The 19,088-nt window shown below is 29.3% G+C and overlaps 2 protein-coding genes and 1 long non-coding RNA gene across 5 annotated transcripts; 1 reads left to right on the forward strand and 2 right to left on the reverse strand.

Annotated features, from left to right (window-relative positions):
- Positions 1–997: 997 nt before the first annotated feature.
- Positions 998–3,497, reverse strand: LOC106336773. The gene is made up of 5 exons (XR_001268908.1): positions 3,274–3,497; positions 3,111–3,196; positions 2,662–3,011; positions 1,820–2,209; positions 998–1,388 (listed from the first exon to the last, which is right to left on the reverse strand). It is a non-coding gene; the product is annotated as an uncharacterized LOC106336773 (long non-coding RNA).
- A 7,377-nt stretch (positions 3,498–10,874) lies between these two features.
- Positions 10,875–12,577, forward strand: LOC106339557 (delta-9 acyl-lipid desaturase 2). Its single transcript, XM_013778390.1, has 5 exons — positions 10,875–11,308; positions 11,453–11,593; positions 11,672–11,812; positions 11,911–12,017; positions 12,203–12,577. Exons 1-5 carry the CDS (start codon positions 10,973–10,975, stop codon positions 12,399–12,401), a joined length of 924 nt encoding a protein of 307 aa, XP_013633844.1. The 5' UTR covers positions 10,875–10,972; the 3' UTR covers positions 12,402–12,577.
- Positions 12,578–13,431: 854 nt separating this feature from the next.
- LOC106337562 (hydroxyacylglutathione hydrolase 2, mitochondrial) lies at positions 13,432–18,028 on the reverse strand. Of its 3 annotated transcripts, XM_013776670.1 has the most exons (9): positions 17,775–18,028; positions 17,247–17,417; positions 16,952–17,155; positions 16,726–16,849; positions 16,512–16,612; positions 16,335–16,409; positions 16,152–16,250; positions 15,892–16,066; positions 13,432–13,647 (listed from the first exon to the last, which is right to left on the reverse strand). In XM_013776670.1, exons 1-8 carry the CDS (start codon positions 17,826–17,828, stop codon positions 15,914–15,916), a joined length of 981 nt encoding a protein of 326 aa, XP_013632124.1. In that variant the 5' UTR covers positions 17,829–18,028; the 3' UTR covers positions 13,432–13,647; positions 15,892–15,913. The 3 variants fall into 3 exon arrangements, with proteins under 3 accessions (XP_013632124.1, XP_013632125.1, XP_013632123.1); XM_013776671.1 differs by lacking the exon at positions 13,432–13,647 and having other exon boundaries at positions 15,736–16,066; positions 16,512–16,588; XM_013776669.1 differs by lacking the exon at positions 13,432–13,647 and having other exon boundaries at positions 15,761–16,066.
- Positions 18,029–19,088: the final 1,060 nt, after the last annotated feature.

The raw sequence follows: 19,088 nt of genomic DNA on the forward strand, positions 1-19,088 counted from the left end.
TTTACAATAGATATACAATCATTTGTCTAAGAAGTACTCATCGCCTTAGTGGAGTTTTGAATGTACTTTTGCAGGCGATAATTGTTTCTGAACTTTCCGTGATTATCACCCAAAGTTTGTGTTATGGGAAACATTATTTGTTCTAACAACTGAATAAAAATATTGGTTCTACCACACTGAACATTGCATTTGTAATACACGCACCCTTTATTGTACAGTTTTCTGATCAGTACCGTGGTGGGGTGGGCCTAGATAGTTGTGACGTAACTATGGCTGCCTTTCCTCAGTTTTTGTAAGTGTAGGAATTGGAAGTAGACATATCAGCGGTTAATGGTATTTTCATACAATTGAAGAATACATGTATTGTGCAGTTTACCTTGTCATAGTTTGGGCAAGCATGACCGAGACGTGGAGTTTTTTAGAGACTGTCTTTCTCATTTGTGTATCAGTATTGAGAATATGGGAGGGCGAGAAGTTAGCCTTTTCCGGCAGGTATTTGCTTAACCATCTCTTGAGAAAGGAGAGACTATGTGCGCTGCCAATGCTGGATATGGTTGCTGGGAACTTGTACATATAATTCTAAGTAGGCTCAGAGCTGTGGTATTTGTTCAGATAACCAGATTGAGTGCCTATTAGGTTTCAAGATAATGTCAGTTCTTTTTCAATGAATGACATTAAAAGGCGTTCATTTGGTAATGAAGCTGTGTATAATGTTTATGTAGGTGGAAACACCTATTGGCTTCGAAAGAGACTGCAGTTTTATATATATATTATTAACTCATTTATTCTATTTATGAATTGTAAAAAATATATTTCATGTCATTCAATCTCGTAGTTAATTTTTTGCATCTTTTAAAAGAAAGAATATATCCTTGTTGGTAGCAGATTGAGCTGACTGTAGGAGGTTGCAGCAGTTTTAATTGGGTAACAAACTTAGTTTTTTTTGTTAGTAAAATAACCAAATTTAGCGACTATGCTAATAAAAACGGTGGTGGAATAAAGTGAAGCAAAATTTTATTGTATGAATAATCTGCACACATAATATATGAAATCAAGGATTGCAAGTAAAGAGTAGGATTCTAATCTTTCTAACTTGGTCGGTTAAGTATTGCGAGCCTTTTTGAGCAAACACTCAAATGCTAAAACCAGTAGCTCCTCAACAGTGCTCCCACCGCAAGGAGGCAGAACATGTGCAGTGGTTGTCTCCAATGGATGTGCTTGTTGCAGCGGATCATGATCACTTGCGGCTGAGTTTTCGCTTCCAGATATATTGATTCTGTGAGAACACTTGCAAGATACACATGAGTTGTTCATAACTTGAGGAGAAATCTTTTCATCAAGCATGAGCACACTCATAAGATCCCCTTTTTCTTCATAATATGTGCCTCCTAGAACAAACAGCAAGAGACACAATCAAAGGAAGTTTGCAGTTTTGACAATGTATTTATGTAGATTGTAAATAACACATATTTGATGTTACCATTCCCCGGAAAGTCCAAAACAAATCAAATGTTTCAACAAAACAGATAAGCGTATTTGTAAGACATTGTACTGAGAAATATATACATACATATATTTAGAGAGAGAGAGATGAAGGTTACTTCTTCAAGCATCGATAAAGAATAAAAAAAACTTATGTTGACTCCTGAATTTATAAAGAAATTTATAAGACTTGATAAAAATTAAAAATTTATACTATCACAAAGTTCTGAATCCCAACATCATGAAAATTAGATTGATGTGCTTTGCATAGAAAATAATAGTTTGGCCTTTCATGAGCGAAGTATAAGTAATGGGTGTCAAAGAAAAGAGAACTTACATGTGTAGCATCAGGTCCTTTCTCAGGTCCGTCAAGATGAAGTGCCTTTTCTTGCCTTATTCTCAGTCTAGAAGCTTCTCTCTCTCTGCAGCTTGACGCTCTTTTCTCTCATGGGTCTCTTACTCTCTTCTTCCTATTCTTCTATGTGATTCCTCTTTTTGAGCAGTCTCCCTCTTTAAACGATTCACCTCTTCATGTTTCTATTTCTCCCTAATGCCTTTTTGGAGTAATGCTTGATAGAAGTTTCGAAGTCATTATCCATCTCTTTCTACTTCAAATCTTTCTGCTTCCTCTCCTTCTGTTTTTCAAACTCCGGTTCCAGTTCTGTTTCTTTTCTACCTCAGGCTCTTTCACAACCATCTCATCCTCCGGAGCCCCAGCTTTATCATCCTCACGAGTCATAACATTGCACAGAATATGAAGAGCTTAGAAGTTTAGTTTACATGTGTGTACACACATATATAAACGTTTTTAGAAACAGAACAAATTTGGATTTCCAAACATACAATTGATAGGCATAACATCTTAGGTACAGAAAAAAAAATCCAGACACAGGAAACATTTTTCTCGTTTGGACATGAGACACTCATAATGTTGTTAGCAGTTTCATCACCATCAGGAATACAATCTCTCTAGATACCATAAGCCTTAAAGCATAGCCTAAAGCCATCTTATCTCACTCTCTGTCAAATTTTGCTCTCCAACTATCATCCATTATCTTAAAGCATTACATGTCCAAAAGTCTTTAATTTGTAAAAAACATTCAAAACTATCATCTACTATCTAAAGCATTACCTGCCAAAAGTATATAACTTGTAAAAAAAAAAAATTCAAAAGCTTACATTTTGATTCACATGCCCTGTCAAAGTTTCAAGACGTAGTAGTCAGCCGGAGAGAGACGTGAAGGCGCTAAACTATCACCAACAGGAGCACCACCAACACCAGCGAAATTCTGCATCTGAGAGATTTTGCTGAGATATGGTCCCTTGGTTTGAACCTGTTCTGATGAGCCTCCGCTATTACAGCAGCATCAGCACTCTCCACCGCCGGTTGTGAACGTGAGGACAACACATCGTAACAGCTTCTTTGTAGCTTGTGAAATCCCCATCTGCTTCAAAACTATCCGCCAATACACACCTTAGGTTGGAGCCGCCGCCGCTGCTCATGAAAGGGGTGGTGGAGGTGGAGACGTCTGAGGAGGAGGAGGAGGAGGAAGAGGATGAGAGGAAGATTGGTGTGTAAATCCGATGAGTTTCAGTTCAGATTGTTTACGAACGGGGAAGAGATTTACCCGTGCGTAACCGAGTTAGCTGATATTATAGGGAAAGAGTTGGTAGAGAACACATGGCCTAGAGACGAAGAGCATCACCAACGCAGCTGGAATCAAAGAATTGAAAATTTACTAGTTTGTTTAGATGGAATGAGGAGATATTTATCAGAGTAGGAAAGCTTACCTTTCTATAGTCGCAATTCCATCGCTTTGCATGAGTAAGCTCGGATTCAAGACATAATTAAGAAGGACTTTAGGAGGACGAATCTGTAACTGGTAGAGATTGTTAGGAAGAAGATGAAACAACTTTCAGAACTCTGGTTTTGTCTCGATATCAATGGCGGAGACAAAAAAAAATATGAAAACCCTAATAGGAAAACGACGCGTGATGTAGCGTTTACAGTTAATCTCTGCTGGGCTGGTTGAATGAAGCAAACTTAAGGCCCGGATCGCAACAACGCTCACGTAACACAAACACGCTGCGGATTTGATTTCTCTGCCACGTGTCACGCCCAGAAACACTGATTCGATGATGTGGCAAAAGGAGAAGAGAGTAGAGTTCTTCTTTATAATATTAGATATATATATATATATACATCTTTTATTCTTAATAATTAAATTATACTTTTTACTTATACGGTTTTGTAATTATTTGTATTTTATCATAACAAAAATTTTAAACTATGGATCAACACAAAATTTGAATGTGAGATTTTTAACGGTTTTAGTAGTTTATAGTCGTTCTTAAAATTTTAAAATATAACATATACAGAAAAAATCTAAATTTTATTATATGATTAATGTGGTTGTTTAATTTATTTTAATAATTTAACATTAAACAAATATGATAGAACATATGCTAATTTTTATCAAATCTTCATTATTCAAAATCATTAATTCTGATATATACTTTAGCCACATTAGGCAATTCCGTAACTTTTATTTAAGGAAATAATAAAGAAAATTAATAATGAATTTATGGTTAGTTTAATAAAAAGTTTATTATATAATTAGATGGACCAACCTATTTATCTAATGATTTTAAGAATCATCATAGTGATGACACGTGCCTACAAAAAGAAGTTGTAATGTTTCTCAATTAATATAGAGAGAATTCTCTATCTACACAGTTCTTTTCTACAGATTAAAAACTCTGTTTTGATAAATAGGGTTTTACGGCTTATGTTTTTTACAGTAGCTTACAACATAAAAAATATATGATTGATTAGAAATTTAAACCAATTTTTTTTGTATAATGGGTTAGTTTTGGTATAGGTTATCTTGTTATGGTTAACTTATATCTATATATAGACATATACATTGTAACTGAAAGATGAAGATTCTGACTCGCACAAACACACTAGATTCTGATTCGCACACTTGCATATAGAAAAAAAACAAAAACAAACAAAGAAATATTTTTGATAGAATAGTAATTTTTTCGGTACTACCTTGTGATCTCCATTGAGGCTTTGATTGGTAACATGTATTACACTTGATTTAGGTTGAATTAAGCACATAAGTCAAAAATGTTACCAATCATGAATTACTTTTAAAATTTTGAAGTTTTGTTTGATTTATAATTGATTATTAGAGTTTGATCTGTGCGTCCGCGCGGATACTTGTTTTCAATTTTATATAAACAAATATTATTTAAATGTTTATCGGTTAGTATTTTAAATATTTATATTTTTATTTTTTTTATAAACCACAATAATCAAATAGTTTACATGCTGTAAAAAAATATATAGTGATCCGTATGTCCTACTAAACCTTTGACAAATGTTGAACTATTTGATATTTTTAAGTAGTATTTCTTTTAACACGAAATTGTTTTCCATATGTATAATAATTTATTTTGATCATATATTGGCCATATGGCGTGATTTAGATACGTTAGAAAAATAATATTCGGTTAAAAACTTTAAATATTATGCTACAAGTAATTCAAAAATATTAAAATCTTAGTATTCAGATTTTATTGTTGAAAATAATTAATAGTAACTGAAATGATTTGGCATATATTTTTTTTTTTGAAATATATATAATTTTAGGCGAGATTTAGTTATATTAATAAGAATATTCAGTTACAAACATTTCATATGGTTCTACAAGTAATTTAAAGATATTTAAATCTTAGCATTTATATATTTTATTGTTCAAAATAATTAATGGTAACAGTAATGTTAAACATATATTTTAAGAATATTCGTAATATTGTTTAATATCAAATTTGAACTTGAATTTTGTTCAAAATAATTAATGGTAACAATATTCAAGTTTATATTGTTAAAATCAATTTTAAATTTGAATATTCCTAAAAATTAGCTAAATCATTTTAGGAAATATATTAAACAGGAAAATTTAACTAAATTTGATTTAGGAAATAATTTTATAAAATAGGAAAAAAACAATGATTACTTAAAATATATGTTCATTTAATTATTTCAGTGGTATAGAATTGTAAATAAGTTAGAAAATTACAGGACATATTTTATTTGTACTTTTATTTTAATATTATAGATAGATAGATAAAAGTCGTGTAAGTCCTAATTTGATAGACAAACTGATTTTTTTTTCCTGAGAATAAGACGTGTTTACAGCTATATCTAACTTTTTTAGTTAGAACATTTTTCTGTTAGTGTTACAACTTACTAACAAAAGATCTTTGATATTCTTTTTTGTGGATTCTTTTAAGGAATATACATATTATGAAATTATTAATAAGCATTAATTTTAGTTGAAATAACTCAACTTATTTAGTTACTTGCGATTAGATTTTTAGATTTTTATCATAAAAGGAATATTCGTATACTTATATATATATATATGTATGTGGAATACTGATTTTAAAGGAAATTGGAATAAATGAAAAATCAACACATTTCCAATTTAATATAGTATATTGAGCAGGGGTTATATATGAATTAGGTAAGCGTAGATTTTATTTTAAAAATTGATATCGGAGGTGATAGCTTAAAAAGTGGAAGTGTTATGGAAAGATTGATATTTGTATTAGTTGATGTGATTGCCTAAATATAGGAGTTTTGTTATGGAATATCATTAGTTTTAGTATTATTCTTGCATATACAGTTTTAGATTTCGTAGCTGGTAATTGTGGGTTCAGTATATAACTAAAATTTAATGTAAATACTTCTATCTATATATTATTAAAAAAGAAGTACCCATTTGAAAATGTTCTCACTTCATTAATTAAACTCACTATTTTTTTGCTTATTTTTTTCAGTTGCATTTATGAAATATCCTAAAACGAATAAAACTACATAATTTATTACTTATCTTTTCAATTAAATTAATGAAATATGCTTAAATGAATTTAAACTTCATATTTTATTGTTTGTCTTTTTCGGTTACCTTAATAAAATATCCTTAAATAAATTTGGACATAATGTCATTTAATCAACCAAAAAAACTCATGAATTATCCTTACGTGCATAATTAAAAATATTCTAATTAAAATATGTAAAATTTAATATAGTTTTAAAGAACAGGTCAAAATAAAAAAAAATTACACATAAAAAAAATTATGATTTTTGTTAACTGTGTGGATCATTATTTATATGATATCGCACAAGAAAGAAAATTTATGTTTTTACAATTATCTAATTAACTCTATATACTCATTTTTTATTTTTTTATATGATATCACACTTCTATATTATTAAAAGAGAAGTACCCATTTGAAAATTTTCTTATTTCATTAATTAAACTTCCTATTTTTTTACTTGTCTTTTTCAGTTCCATTTATGAAATATCCTAAAACGAATAAAACTGTCTAATTTATTACTTGTCTTTTCAGTTACATTAATGAAATATGGTTAAATGAATTTAAACTTCCTATTTTATTGTTTGTCTTTTTCGGTTACCTTAATAAAATATCCTTAAATAAATTTGGACATAATGTCATTTAATCAACCAAAAAAACTAATGAGTTATCCTTACGTGGATAATTTTAATAATGGAGATTTTTAAAAACGTGCATCATTAAAATGTTACCTAAAACACGCAGCACTAATAAATAACATGTATCAATAAATCATGAATTTTGTTAACTGGGTGTATCATTATTTATATGATATCGCACAAGAAAGAAAATTTATGTTTTTACAATTATCTAATTAACTCTATATACTCATTTTTTATTTTTTTATATGATATCACACTTTCGTAAAAAAATAGATAGTTTAAGAAGCAAAAAAATATTTAATTAATGAATATAATATGAACGAATATTACAAATACATCATTTAATAAAATAAATAAATAAAAACTAAAAATTCATATCCGCGCGCCAACGAACCAATATCAAATTCCATCACAGAAACGAACTCTAAGTAGAAACTTAAACAATTAATTGATTTATTGGAGGTATGTAAACAATATTTAGATGAATCATGTTTCCTTGATAGCGATGATCTACAAGTTTTTATAATTATGGATAATATTAAGCTTATGTATTTGGTTGACCCAAGTTGGTTTATTATATATGTGATTAGTGTGGTTTTATGTAAACTTACGTATTAAAATAGAAGTTATGACTTATTTCATGTGTGATTTTTTAATTTGGACCATCACTTAGAAAATTATTAAATTTTACATAACTTAATTTTAATATCTTTATTTTTATTTCAAATACTAATAAATATCATAAAGAAATATCTAACAAAATCTTTTAAATATTTTTAGAATCTGCAAGATCTTCATTTTCAAAATTATATTTAAATATTTATACTAATTTAGAAATTAGTTTGAAATATTATTATACATTAATATATTCAGTTATCGTTTATAAAATGAAAATAAAATATTCTATAATATTTTATCTATTATATAATCATAATCAATCATATTAAAAGAAAATTATAATATTGAGATAAATATAATAAAATTGTATTAAAATTATAAAACTATAAATTTTATTTTCGTAAGTATAAAATATTTATGTTCAAAAATAAAATCTAATACGTTGGTAAAATGGGTTAACATTAGCAAACTATATAATATATGTATAAAAATTAACATGTATTTGCTAATAATATAAAATCTTTGTACCTACTTTAATAATAATATATTTTCATTTTCAATATAATATAATATATACTATATTTTCATTTATATATTATATTTTAAAAATAAAATAAATCTGTGTAAAAATATTTTAACAATAATATAATGTATTTTAAGTTATCATTTATAAAATAAAAAATAAATAAATTATATCCTACTTTATCTACTTTATAGTCATGATCATGTTAAAATACAATTATTATACTTAATAAATATGATAAAAGTATATTCAATTGATAAATTTATAAATTTTATTTTCATAAATATAAACTGTTTATTTTAAAAATATAATATGATGATAGAACGGCTTAAAATTAGCAAACTATATAATACATGTCTAAAAATTAATATATATTAGACTTTTGTATATACAATAATATATTATCTAAATGAATAAGCATAAAATATATTGGTAAAAAGAAATCCAGCTTTGAAAGACGGGTCAAAATTTAACATAAATTAAATACAAAATAATTTTCAAATAAGTGTTCTCATAAATATATTAATTTCCTTAATAACTAAATGCAAATACAATAAGATAAACATATAATAAGAATTGACAAATTCATACGGTTTTAAACAATTGATTAATTATAACATGTAAATTATAAAATTATTGTATTTGAAATAGTTATATAAATATTTAAGTAAACGGTTAAAGTTAAAAATATATACACTTATGTTCTAAAACAATAATTTATGTATAGAAAAGTGAAAATAAACATCCGCGCGGTTGCGCGGATCGAAATCTAGTTGAGATTGAAATAAAAGCTGTCGGTCAAACTCGATTTGGTAAGGAGAGGTGTGATCATCCTTTTATTAAAGAAATGGATTTTGGATAATTTAGGAACGTAGTTAATGATAAAAAAATAGACTCGTAATTATTGAAGAAAACTCAGGGTTAAGTACAAAATGTTCTCCTATTTTAATAGATTAGTTTAGATTGTTGAGTTACAATTTTGAGTTATAGCCTTTGTAAAAAATGATAACTCAAATCTTAAATCAACATCAACAAAAATCTCATGTATTAAGATTTGAGTTAAAGAAATTTTTGGTTTTGTCTATTAACTACCCCACGTCTTCTTTTTGAATTTTTACAAATTTAGCAATTTACAAATACATAACCATGTAGTTGTAGTTGTGTACATTTAGTTTATATTAATTAATACAATATATTTAACAATTAATATGGTTATATACTTGTTAGCCAAAGTTTTTTTCAAAATTATACAAAAAAAAGCTTTTCTAAAAAAATATTTTCATTTGTTAAAAAAATTCTATAATTTTAGTTATTAATTTTCTTTGGTGATTAAAAGTTATGTAAATAAAATATTGTATAATTTCCACTTAAATAGTCAATTAAAAGTTTCAAAAAAATTTAATTTTTAATATTGTTTGGTAATTAAAAATTTATGTACATCAATATCCTTAGTTAATTTTAATTTATGTTTTTTATTTTTAAAATTTCTTATAAATTGCATTAAATATTATTTATATTTTAAAAAAATAACATATACTGCAACTTATACATCAAAAATGTTACCAATCAACACTATTGATAAAATAGTAACTCATATTTTTACAACGAAACTCACCACATAAATCTACAGTTTTTACCACATAGTTTTTACTGCAAGTTACATCAACTCGTAAATTTTATTGTAACTCAACTCTAATACTACACGTCACCGGTCAAAGCCCGAATATCACATTACTTGATTTAAATAAAACAAAAAATATATTGATTTTGTGATATATTTAGAGTCTTTTGTTTCAACGATTCTTCCTACTAATAGAAAACTACAACACAACCATGGGGGAACTGAATAGCATCAAAAATGTGAATAAAGCTTAAAGACATTAAGAAATACTGAAAGGTGACGGAATTTCTTAACATATAGCAAATTTTCAATCCAAAATCTCATTTCGGTTCTTTCGTAAGTTTAATTTGTGTCTAAATACACAAATTATATTATATATATATATGTATATTAAATGATTTAGTGGTTTTGACAGAAAAAAAACAAAATGGTTAGTTTGGTAAAAAAATCGTTTCAGCGATTTTGGCAAAAAAAATCCGATTCAACGGTTTTGGTTGGAAAACATGATTTTGCGGTTTGGCGAAAAACCTTATTTTACGGTTTTAGCGAGAAATATTTTTGGCAAAAGTGAGATTTTTGGTTAATGATAATTTTGTTATTTAGATAAATATTTTTTAGATTTCAGTTTTGGGTTTAATCCTATAGTTAAGAAGTTGAGAAGAGAGAAAATGTGTTAACCAAAGGCAAAAATGTATTAATGGTATAAAATGTTTTAAAGTGTAAATAATAAGGGTAAAAACGACCTAAAATGTAAATATCAATTCGATAACAGTCTCCAGCTACCGAACGTGATTTTTGCCTGTAATCACGTACATCCATAAAGCAGTGTATATGAACAGTTAGAATCGGTCAAGGAATATCGAGCCCTGTGTCACCCAATTCCTCTTTAGTCTTTAGATTGGCATCTAAAAATAACTTTTAACTTGATCAAAAAAAGTAAATAAATAAAAAACTTTCAACAAATTTACAATTTTTTTTTTTTAAAGCAAAGCTGACAAAAAAAATAACAACAAATATTTTAGTGGTTAGAAAGAAAGTAAACTAGTGCATGTAATTTGTTACAGTAAATTAACTCTTCATGAGACTATAAATTACAAAGGCAAGCATCGCTTTTTTATTCTCTCCATTATCCCTAGAGAAAAAGGTTCTCTCAACAACAAAGAAAACCTAAAAGAGATAAAGGAGATCGAGAAAATGTCTGTGACATCTACGGTGGAAGAGAACCACCGGAAAGATCCTTCATCGCCGGAGAAAGCGGCGGAGAAGAGGAAACGTAAATGGGTGTTTTGGGAAAGAAAGTGGAGGAGATTAGATTATTTCAAACTTACAGCTTCATTGTTTGTGCATTCTATGGCTCTTTTGGCTCCGTTTTATTTCAGCTGGTCGGCTCTTTGGGTTACCTTTTTGTTTTATACGATTGGTGGTCTCGGTATTACCGTCTCGTATCACCGCAACTTGGCTCATCGGAGTTTCAAAGTCCCTAAATGGCTCGAGTATCTCTTAGCCTATTGTGCCCTTCTCGCTATCCAGGTTCATATCAATAACATAGATTTTACAATTTTTATTTGTTTATTATTTTTAGTCAAAGTTGGTCTAATACTAGATCTTAAGATCTTAACTGCTACTATTAATTAGTATTTTTATTTATTGAATTTAATCTTTTTTAATTAATAGGGAGATCCGATTGATTGGGTGAGTACTCATCGGTATCATCATCAGTTTACTGATTCAGAACGAGATCCACATAGCCCGAAGGAAGGTTTTTGGTTTAGTCATCTTCTGTGGATTTATGATTCTGCATATCTTGTTACAAAGGTAGATAATCTTATCTTTTTCATTATAAGTCACTTATTTATAACCAATTTAATATAAATCATGATGAATCAATTGTAGTGTGGAAGAAGAACAAACGTTGAGGATTTGAAGAGGCAATGGTTCTATAGGTTTCTTCAAAAAACGGTGCTGTTTCACATTCTAGGACTTGGTATCATTCTCTTCTATCTTGGTGGCATGTCCTTCGTTACTTGGGGAATGGTATAAGTTTGATTCAAAATGAAATAGTATAATGTTACATATGAATACTAATTATATACTATTGTAGAAATTAGTAATTGATTTGGTTGGCAATGCAGGGGGTAGGAGCAGCACTGGAGGTGCACGTGACTTGTCTCATAAACTCGCTTTGCCATATCTGGGGCACTCGAACTTGGAAGACCAATGATACTTCTCGTAACGTTTGGTATGCAAATGTTTATAATCTCTATATTTTTGGTGTGTACAAGAATAATTTAATATTTTAATATCATCTCTGTCACTTTCTGAAAATATAAAAAAATCACACGTGAATTGTATACAGCTAATGTTTCCAAAGGTGCATTGTTGTTAATTTTTAATTATTTCTTTTGTTTTTTTATTAATTTCAAGGTGGTTATCGGTGTTTTCATTTGGAGAAAGTTGGCACAACAATCACCATGCGTTCGAGTCGTCGGCGAGACAGGGGCTTGAGTGGTGGCAAATCGACATTTCTTGGTACATTGTCAGGTTTCTTGAGATTATCGGATTAGCATATGACGTGAAACTGCCAACGGAATCTCAGCGTCGTCGTATGGCTATTGCTCATTGAACTGCGTGAAGATCGCACAAACAGGGATCTAGTCTATGTAACTAGAATAACTTATATATCTTAAAAGAGTACTGTATTATTTTTTCTTTCATTTGAAGTTTTGGTTAGCGCAATGAACGTTTCCGATGTGTTGGACAAAGTTATTTAAGATATAAAATCATTAGCGGGGGAATTAATTGGGGTGTCAATTCGGGCTGGTCTGGCCCGGCCCGATCCAAACCCGTTAAGTCTTTAATATTTGAGTTTGGTCCGGTCCGGCCCGAAAATATTTTGGGCCTAAAATTCATAGTCTGGTCTGGCTTTTATAGGGCTATAAGGCTTTTCAAATTTTTTGGACTTTTCGAAAAATAATTTGTCATTGTCATTTCCATCGTTTTAATACTATTTTTTTAATAAAAATAGTTTCTTTTTTTTTTCAAATATAAAGTGAGTTTAAACTTTTCTCATTTATCAAAAATGTTTTACTTTTTCGTATGATTTAAAAACATATTATAAACAAACCAAACTTAATAAGATTTAGATATTCAAATATAAATTAAAACTAAATATATAAGAGAACAAAATTTATGATGAACATGGTCAAACGTTTCATACTTTGCGTTTTGAAATAAAAAAACATGTTGTACATAAAAGAATAAGATACATTTGCAAAATTTAAAGTGTGACACTTATAATGATCAAACAATAAAGTGCATTAACAACTTTTAGAGTTTGAATAAAAATATTAAAATAATATGTTAATACAATAATGGTTTTGATTGTAAAAACAATAAAATTTAAGTTAAAGTATAAAATGTCGGGTTTTCGGGTCGGCCCTAGCCTAAACGGGTTTAGGTCCAAAATACCTCAAATCCAAATGGACTTATCCCGAAAAACTCAATTTTTTTTTGGCTTATAAAACTAAGTCCAAGTCCAGTAATTTTTAGGGCTGACGAGACTCGGACCACGGGTTTTAGCCCTAATTGACATGTTTAGGAATTAATACGTTATTTATGTACACCAAGTTAAAACGTTGTAAAAGAAAAAAAGTAGATGCATACTTTTCCACAGGGAATATTATTGGTTTCCGGAGTTTGTTGGCTTTTATGCAGTGTTTGGACCTCGTTTCATTTATATATAGTACTCGATGCATTTCGCTCCGAGCCGCCCAATGAGATCTATGTTCGATGATACGCCTTTGTACGATGCTGAAAACTTCTTATAATCTTTTTTCTCCATGATCTGCATAATTTGTATTTTTGACCTCCTGGTGTAGAAGTATTAATGAACCTTTAGTTAAACATGAGTTTTTATGCAGTGTTTGTTTGTTATATACATATAAAATCGATATTAATGAGTTGACAAAAAAAAATTTGATATTAATGAATTTATTTGATAATAGTTGGTAGCACTAATTTGTGAATAATGTAGAAATTATCTTTATGATAATTGGTTATACTGATTTTCGCTTTGAGATAATACCCAAAATTTGGTTTTTAGTTTTATTTTAATATCAATATTACAAGACCAAATCATCCTTTTGGAATTAAACTAAAATGGAATGGATTAGGCAAAACCCGTTCGGATTAATCACAATTTCACAAGTAATTACTAGCTTTTATTCTTAGCGGGCAAGTAATACTTTAACACAGATGGTCCAATAGTTCATTATTTTATCGAATCAAAACTTTCAATTTGAAAAGTTTGTTAGATCATTTATTAATGCTATATTGTTAATGACAATGACCAACTTTATTCGCTAAGAAGTTTAATCTTGTTTTGAACTTAAACTAGACTAGCCAAATACATAAATCTGACTAGTTGTTAGATTTTTTGTTAAATACTTACGTTTCACCACTAACGTTATTTACATAATATTTTATGTTTGTTGCTGTTTTTTACCAAGTAACATCTTTTACATAATAGGTGTAATTTACATAATAGGCAATTTTAATTTCAACATGGATATGCGGTTGAACCGGTAAATCCGATGATGCAAAATATAATATGTTTTTTTTTAAAAAAATTGTTATTTAAAAATAGATTAAATCCGCAAAAACTTAATAAAATTTGAGAACTGTTATTTTAACAATATTATAATATACATTTATGAATGTTAAGATGAATACTGGAAATATTCTGGATATAGATCTCAAACTTTTCAAAAGTTAGCTATTTTTTTAGAGTTAACGGTATGAACTTTAAATTAAACTGTTTTTCATCTGGTTCTGGTCGTATTTGATCAGATTTGAAAAGATCATTAATAAAAGAGAATCAAATTTGAGTATCAACTACTAAATAATTTTGTATATGTTTGCAAGAAATATGAGATATAAAAATAAATTTTCTTTGTATTTTTCAATAGTTGATACTCTCTCCGTTTCTTAAAGATGGAAGTTTTGGTGTTTTCACACATATTAAAAAAACACATTAATCATGTATTGTTTTTCGAAATTATCAAATTCCAAGGCTTTTTAATCAATAGTCTTTCAATAAATCCAATTAATTTTATTGAAATTTATAAATTTTGTATTAAAAACATAAAAAAATCTATCTTTGTGAAACAATTTTTTCTCTAAAACTTATACCTTATTGAAACGGAAGGAGTATAGTATGTATTAAATTAATTAAATTATTGAGGTCCGCAGTCGAACCAAAGTCTCTCGTTCAGTATATGGCCGGGTTTAAAAACATTGATAATAGGTGTCTTAAATTTAGTTGATTAATAGTTTATCTTAAATTAGAATGATTAAATTTGTGAAGCAGAACTAATTTCCTAATTCGCATACAAATGTCTAATAGCATCTCCAACCCCTAGCTATTTTTACCTCTATATACTATAATAGAGGTAAAAGTGTTCCATCTCATCTCTATTTCCACCTCTAAAATAGAGATTGCTATTTTTTCCTCTATTTAGCGGAAAAAATAGCATTCCTCTACTATAGAATCATACTTTTTTATTTTCAAAATAGTCTTTTAACTTTCAAATTTTTAAAGTTGTAACCAAAATAATTATATTTATAGAGAAATACAGCTTTTGTAAGAGTATAATAACATTTTTTATTTACATAATAGTCTTTTAACAAAACTTTAGTTTAAAAAAATTCATAAGTTTATGAAAATATTTTAAAAGTTAAAAATAAATAGGGTTAGTTATCAACTTTTATAAACAAAATGTATCTTTTGTAAAATTAAAATAGAATCTTTTTGAGAATATTCTTTTATAGAGGCAAAAATAGAGAAATACATTGGAGAGAAATTCATCTATATTTTAGAGATGCTCTATTTTAGAGGTAAAAATAGAAGAATACATTGGAGATGGTATAAATATATTTTATGTATTCATGAAAGGTAAATATATTTTATGTATTCATAAATTTTGAAGAAAATCTAAAAATCTAATTGTGGTGTTAATGGGTACCAAAATAAAAGGTTTACATCAAAAGTAAAAAAAAAAAAATCTCTTTTTGTATTATAAAGAAATGTAATTAAAAAACTAGTCCACGTTCACCTTATTTATATGGGCGAGAAGCCTAAGCTTTGAAATTATCCTTAGCTTCTCGGATAATCCCTAAAGCTTCTGCATCATCTGCAGTCTCTGAAATGCCTAACGCCCGACGAATATCGGTATTCGAACTTCGGAGGAACGGGTTACAAGCTTTCTCCATCTTCACTGTTGTCGGAATCTGACCAAACAAGAACCAACGCTTACCATAAACATTGAGCAATGCATACGAGGATGATTTGGTGATGAATCAATTCTTTTTTTACCGTGGGTAGTTTCTTTTGGCGGAGTTCTGAAACATGAGCTGCATAAGACTGGAGGACTTCGTTGTTTGGCTCCAGGGACAAGGCAAACTTCGAATTACTCTGCAACCAAAATAAAGAAAAATTAAAATCAATTCTCTTTTTTAGTTAAAGCTTACTCAACAACAAGCCAAAAATATAACAGACCAGTGTATATTCACGACCACAGTATATGCTCGTGTCATCTGGTAAAGATATGATCCTTTGGAGAGAAGCAAGCATCTGCACAACAAGTAGCATACAATAGAAACTCACATGAGCTAATCCAAAACAAATGTAACTAAAAGCAGGATGATAGAAAGAGATAAGTGGTGTTTGTTTTACCTGCTTAGGTGTACCTTCAAAGAGTTTACCACATGATAAGCTAAACAAGGTGTCCCCAGTGAAGATAGCTCGTGATCCTGGAAAGTATAAACTGATATGGTCTGACAAGGAGAATCAAGATTTAAATGCCATATGATTACTAGAATGCAAGAACATGAAATGGAATATAAAATTCAAAGCTTCCAGATTTTAAAATGTGAAATTATAAAGAAACCTTTTGTGTGACCAGGAGTATCCATAACATGGACTTCATGACCAGCAAACATCCATTTGTCACCATCCTTCAATGCTATATCGATTCCAGGAATGCGGTCTCTGTCTACAGCTGAGCCAATCACCTTACATTCCAAATATTGTAACATACCCATCATCATCTCAACAATGTTTTATCATAGCACAATTGATCAAGAGGATAGAAAAGAGATTTTGAATCTTCCTACCTTTGCACCGTACCTGTCTTTCAATTCCAGGTTACCACCAGTATGATCATGATGATGATGTGTATTCAATATGTATGTTAGGTTACGACCACTTCTCTGTAACGAGTCTATCACAGGTTCAGCTTCAGAAGGGTCAACCACACCAACTGTACCAGTATCCTCGTCATGTAAAATGTAAGCATAGTTGTCCTTAAGACAAGGCACCTTGAAAAGAGAAAAAAACACATGAAGAGTCATTTTTGAGTCATAACAAACTAAAATGGGAGCTTTTGGGACAACAACCAGAAGTACACACCAGTTCGATTTGTAATGAGGAGAGGTTGGAGACACTGCAGAAATTGGAGACACGAATAGATTTACTAGCACCGCGCAGAGTCCTAAGGGGTGAAGAGACGAGCTTCATGACTCTGCAGACAAGACCCTTTCGGAGGTGAAGCTGTCTCACACATGGCTGACTTGTTGGCTTCTGAAAGAAGAAAGGATGTTACACACTGATTTACATAAAAAAAAAAGTCAAACAAGCTATATAACTGAATGCAACATGTTGACACCATCAAACATCATCATTGCATCCTTAACTCTAGTAAATATTTGACTAAAGCAATGGTTTTTATTTGATAAACGGAAAGTTGTTTTTTTTTTTTTTTGATAAAGCAAACTAGACGACCTTTCTTGATTCCACCAACTCTGTTTATGATAAACAATCTATCAGTAAGTATCTAAAGAGGAGACGAACCAACGCAATTACAGTAAAAAAAAACTATCTTAAGGAAACAGATCATAAGTTGTAGAATTCAGACAAAAAAAAAGAGAGAAAACAAACCGAAGAACATCGAAAGGAGGAGACAGCAGACGAAGCTTTCGAGATGGTTTGCATCCTTCCTTCTCGGAAGAGAATTTTCTCTGTTAGATCAAAAGGATCTCTCTTCCTCTTTGTCTCCCGGAAATGCTCTCTTCTCTGATGAAAAGGAGGAGAGAGCGTCAGAGAGAGACAAAGAGTCGAACAGACTGTCGAGGTGCTTTTAGACCAGAGAATAGAAGAAGAAGAAGATCATCAAAGCGTGTCTGGAACAACAGGGTGCTAACTCCAAATGCCCATATAGAAAAAAATTCATTGTTCTTTCTCTTTTCCCATTGCCCTTTGTCTTTCAATTCCCAATACTAACTTTTCTTTTTTTAATATATCTCTAATCCACTTCGTTAATTCGTTTAATTTTTCAATTAAATATCCTCAACCAAACACAACAACCAAATGAAGTCCACAAACAACCTTAACCAATCAGATTTACCTTGGCCCACATGTCTTCATGTTCCCTCTCTTCTCTCCTCTGTCAGCATAAAGAGCTCTTCTTCCTCATCCTTCATTGGCGATTTTGAAGCTTTAACATCAGGTAATTCTTGTCTTTTTTCATGAAATTTTGTGTGAAATATCTTTTAAATGTTTGTGTAAACCATGGGTAACCTAAAAAAGTAAGAATTGATGAAAATTTGAAAGAGAAAAAATGAATTTAAAAACTGTGTATATGAATTTCGGGTTTAATTTATATCCGTTTTTGATTAAATTTTTGCTGGAATACTTATAAAAATAAGTGTATATATCGGCTAGTGTAACAAAAGAAAGGTTGAATGCAAATTTTAAGAGATTTAAAAGGATTTTGTAAACTGTATTTATTGGTTTTAGGGTATATTTTATGTACGTTTTGAGCCCGTTTTGATGATTTTTTCGGTGTAATTTCATTAATATGAATTATATAACATGGATAATGTAAAATCCGAACAAAATCAGACTAAAAACTTGATTAATTAGTGCAAGGATAATTTCTGGGTATTACTAAGATAACCCGTTTTACTAAGGCAACGTGGTATTACTGATACTACTGGTATTACTATGTTTACAAATATTACTAGTATTACTGGTTTTACTATATATATAGTATTGAAAAAAATTAGTATTAGTAAGAATGCTAACAGTAAAATATTACGTGAGAATTAAATTTAAACTTCTTAATAATGCTAATTCTAATTATAATTCATTTTATTTCAGGAAAATGCAAAATCCGCATTGTACAATCATTTGTTTTGATTATGGAGGATATTATATTAAAGATGGGGTTGAAATGAAATGGATTTCGGGAGA

The sequence above is a fragment of the Brassica oleracea genome, chromosome C4, assembly GCF_000695525.1.
Source record: "Brassica oleracea var. oleracea cultivar TO1000 chromosome C4, BOL, whole genome shotgun sequence".
NCBI lineage: Eukaryota > Viridiplantae > Streptophyta > Magnoliopsida > Brassicales > Brassicaceae > Brassica > Brassica oleracea.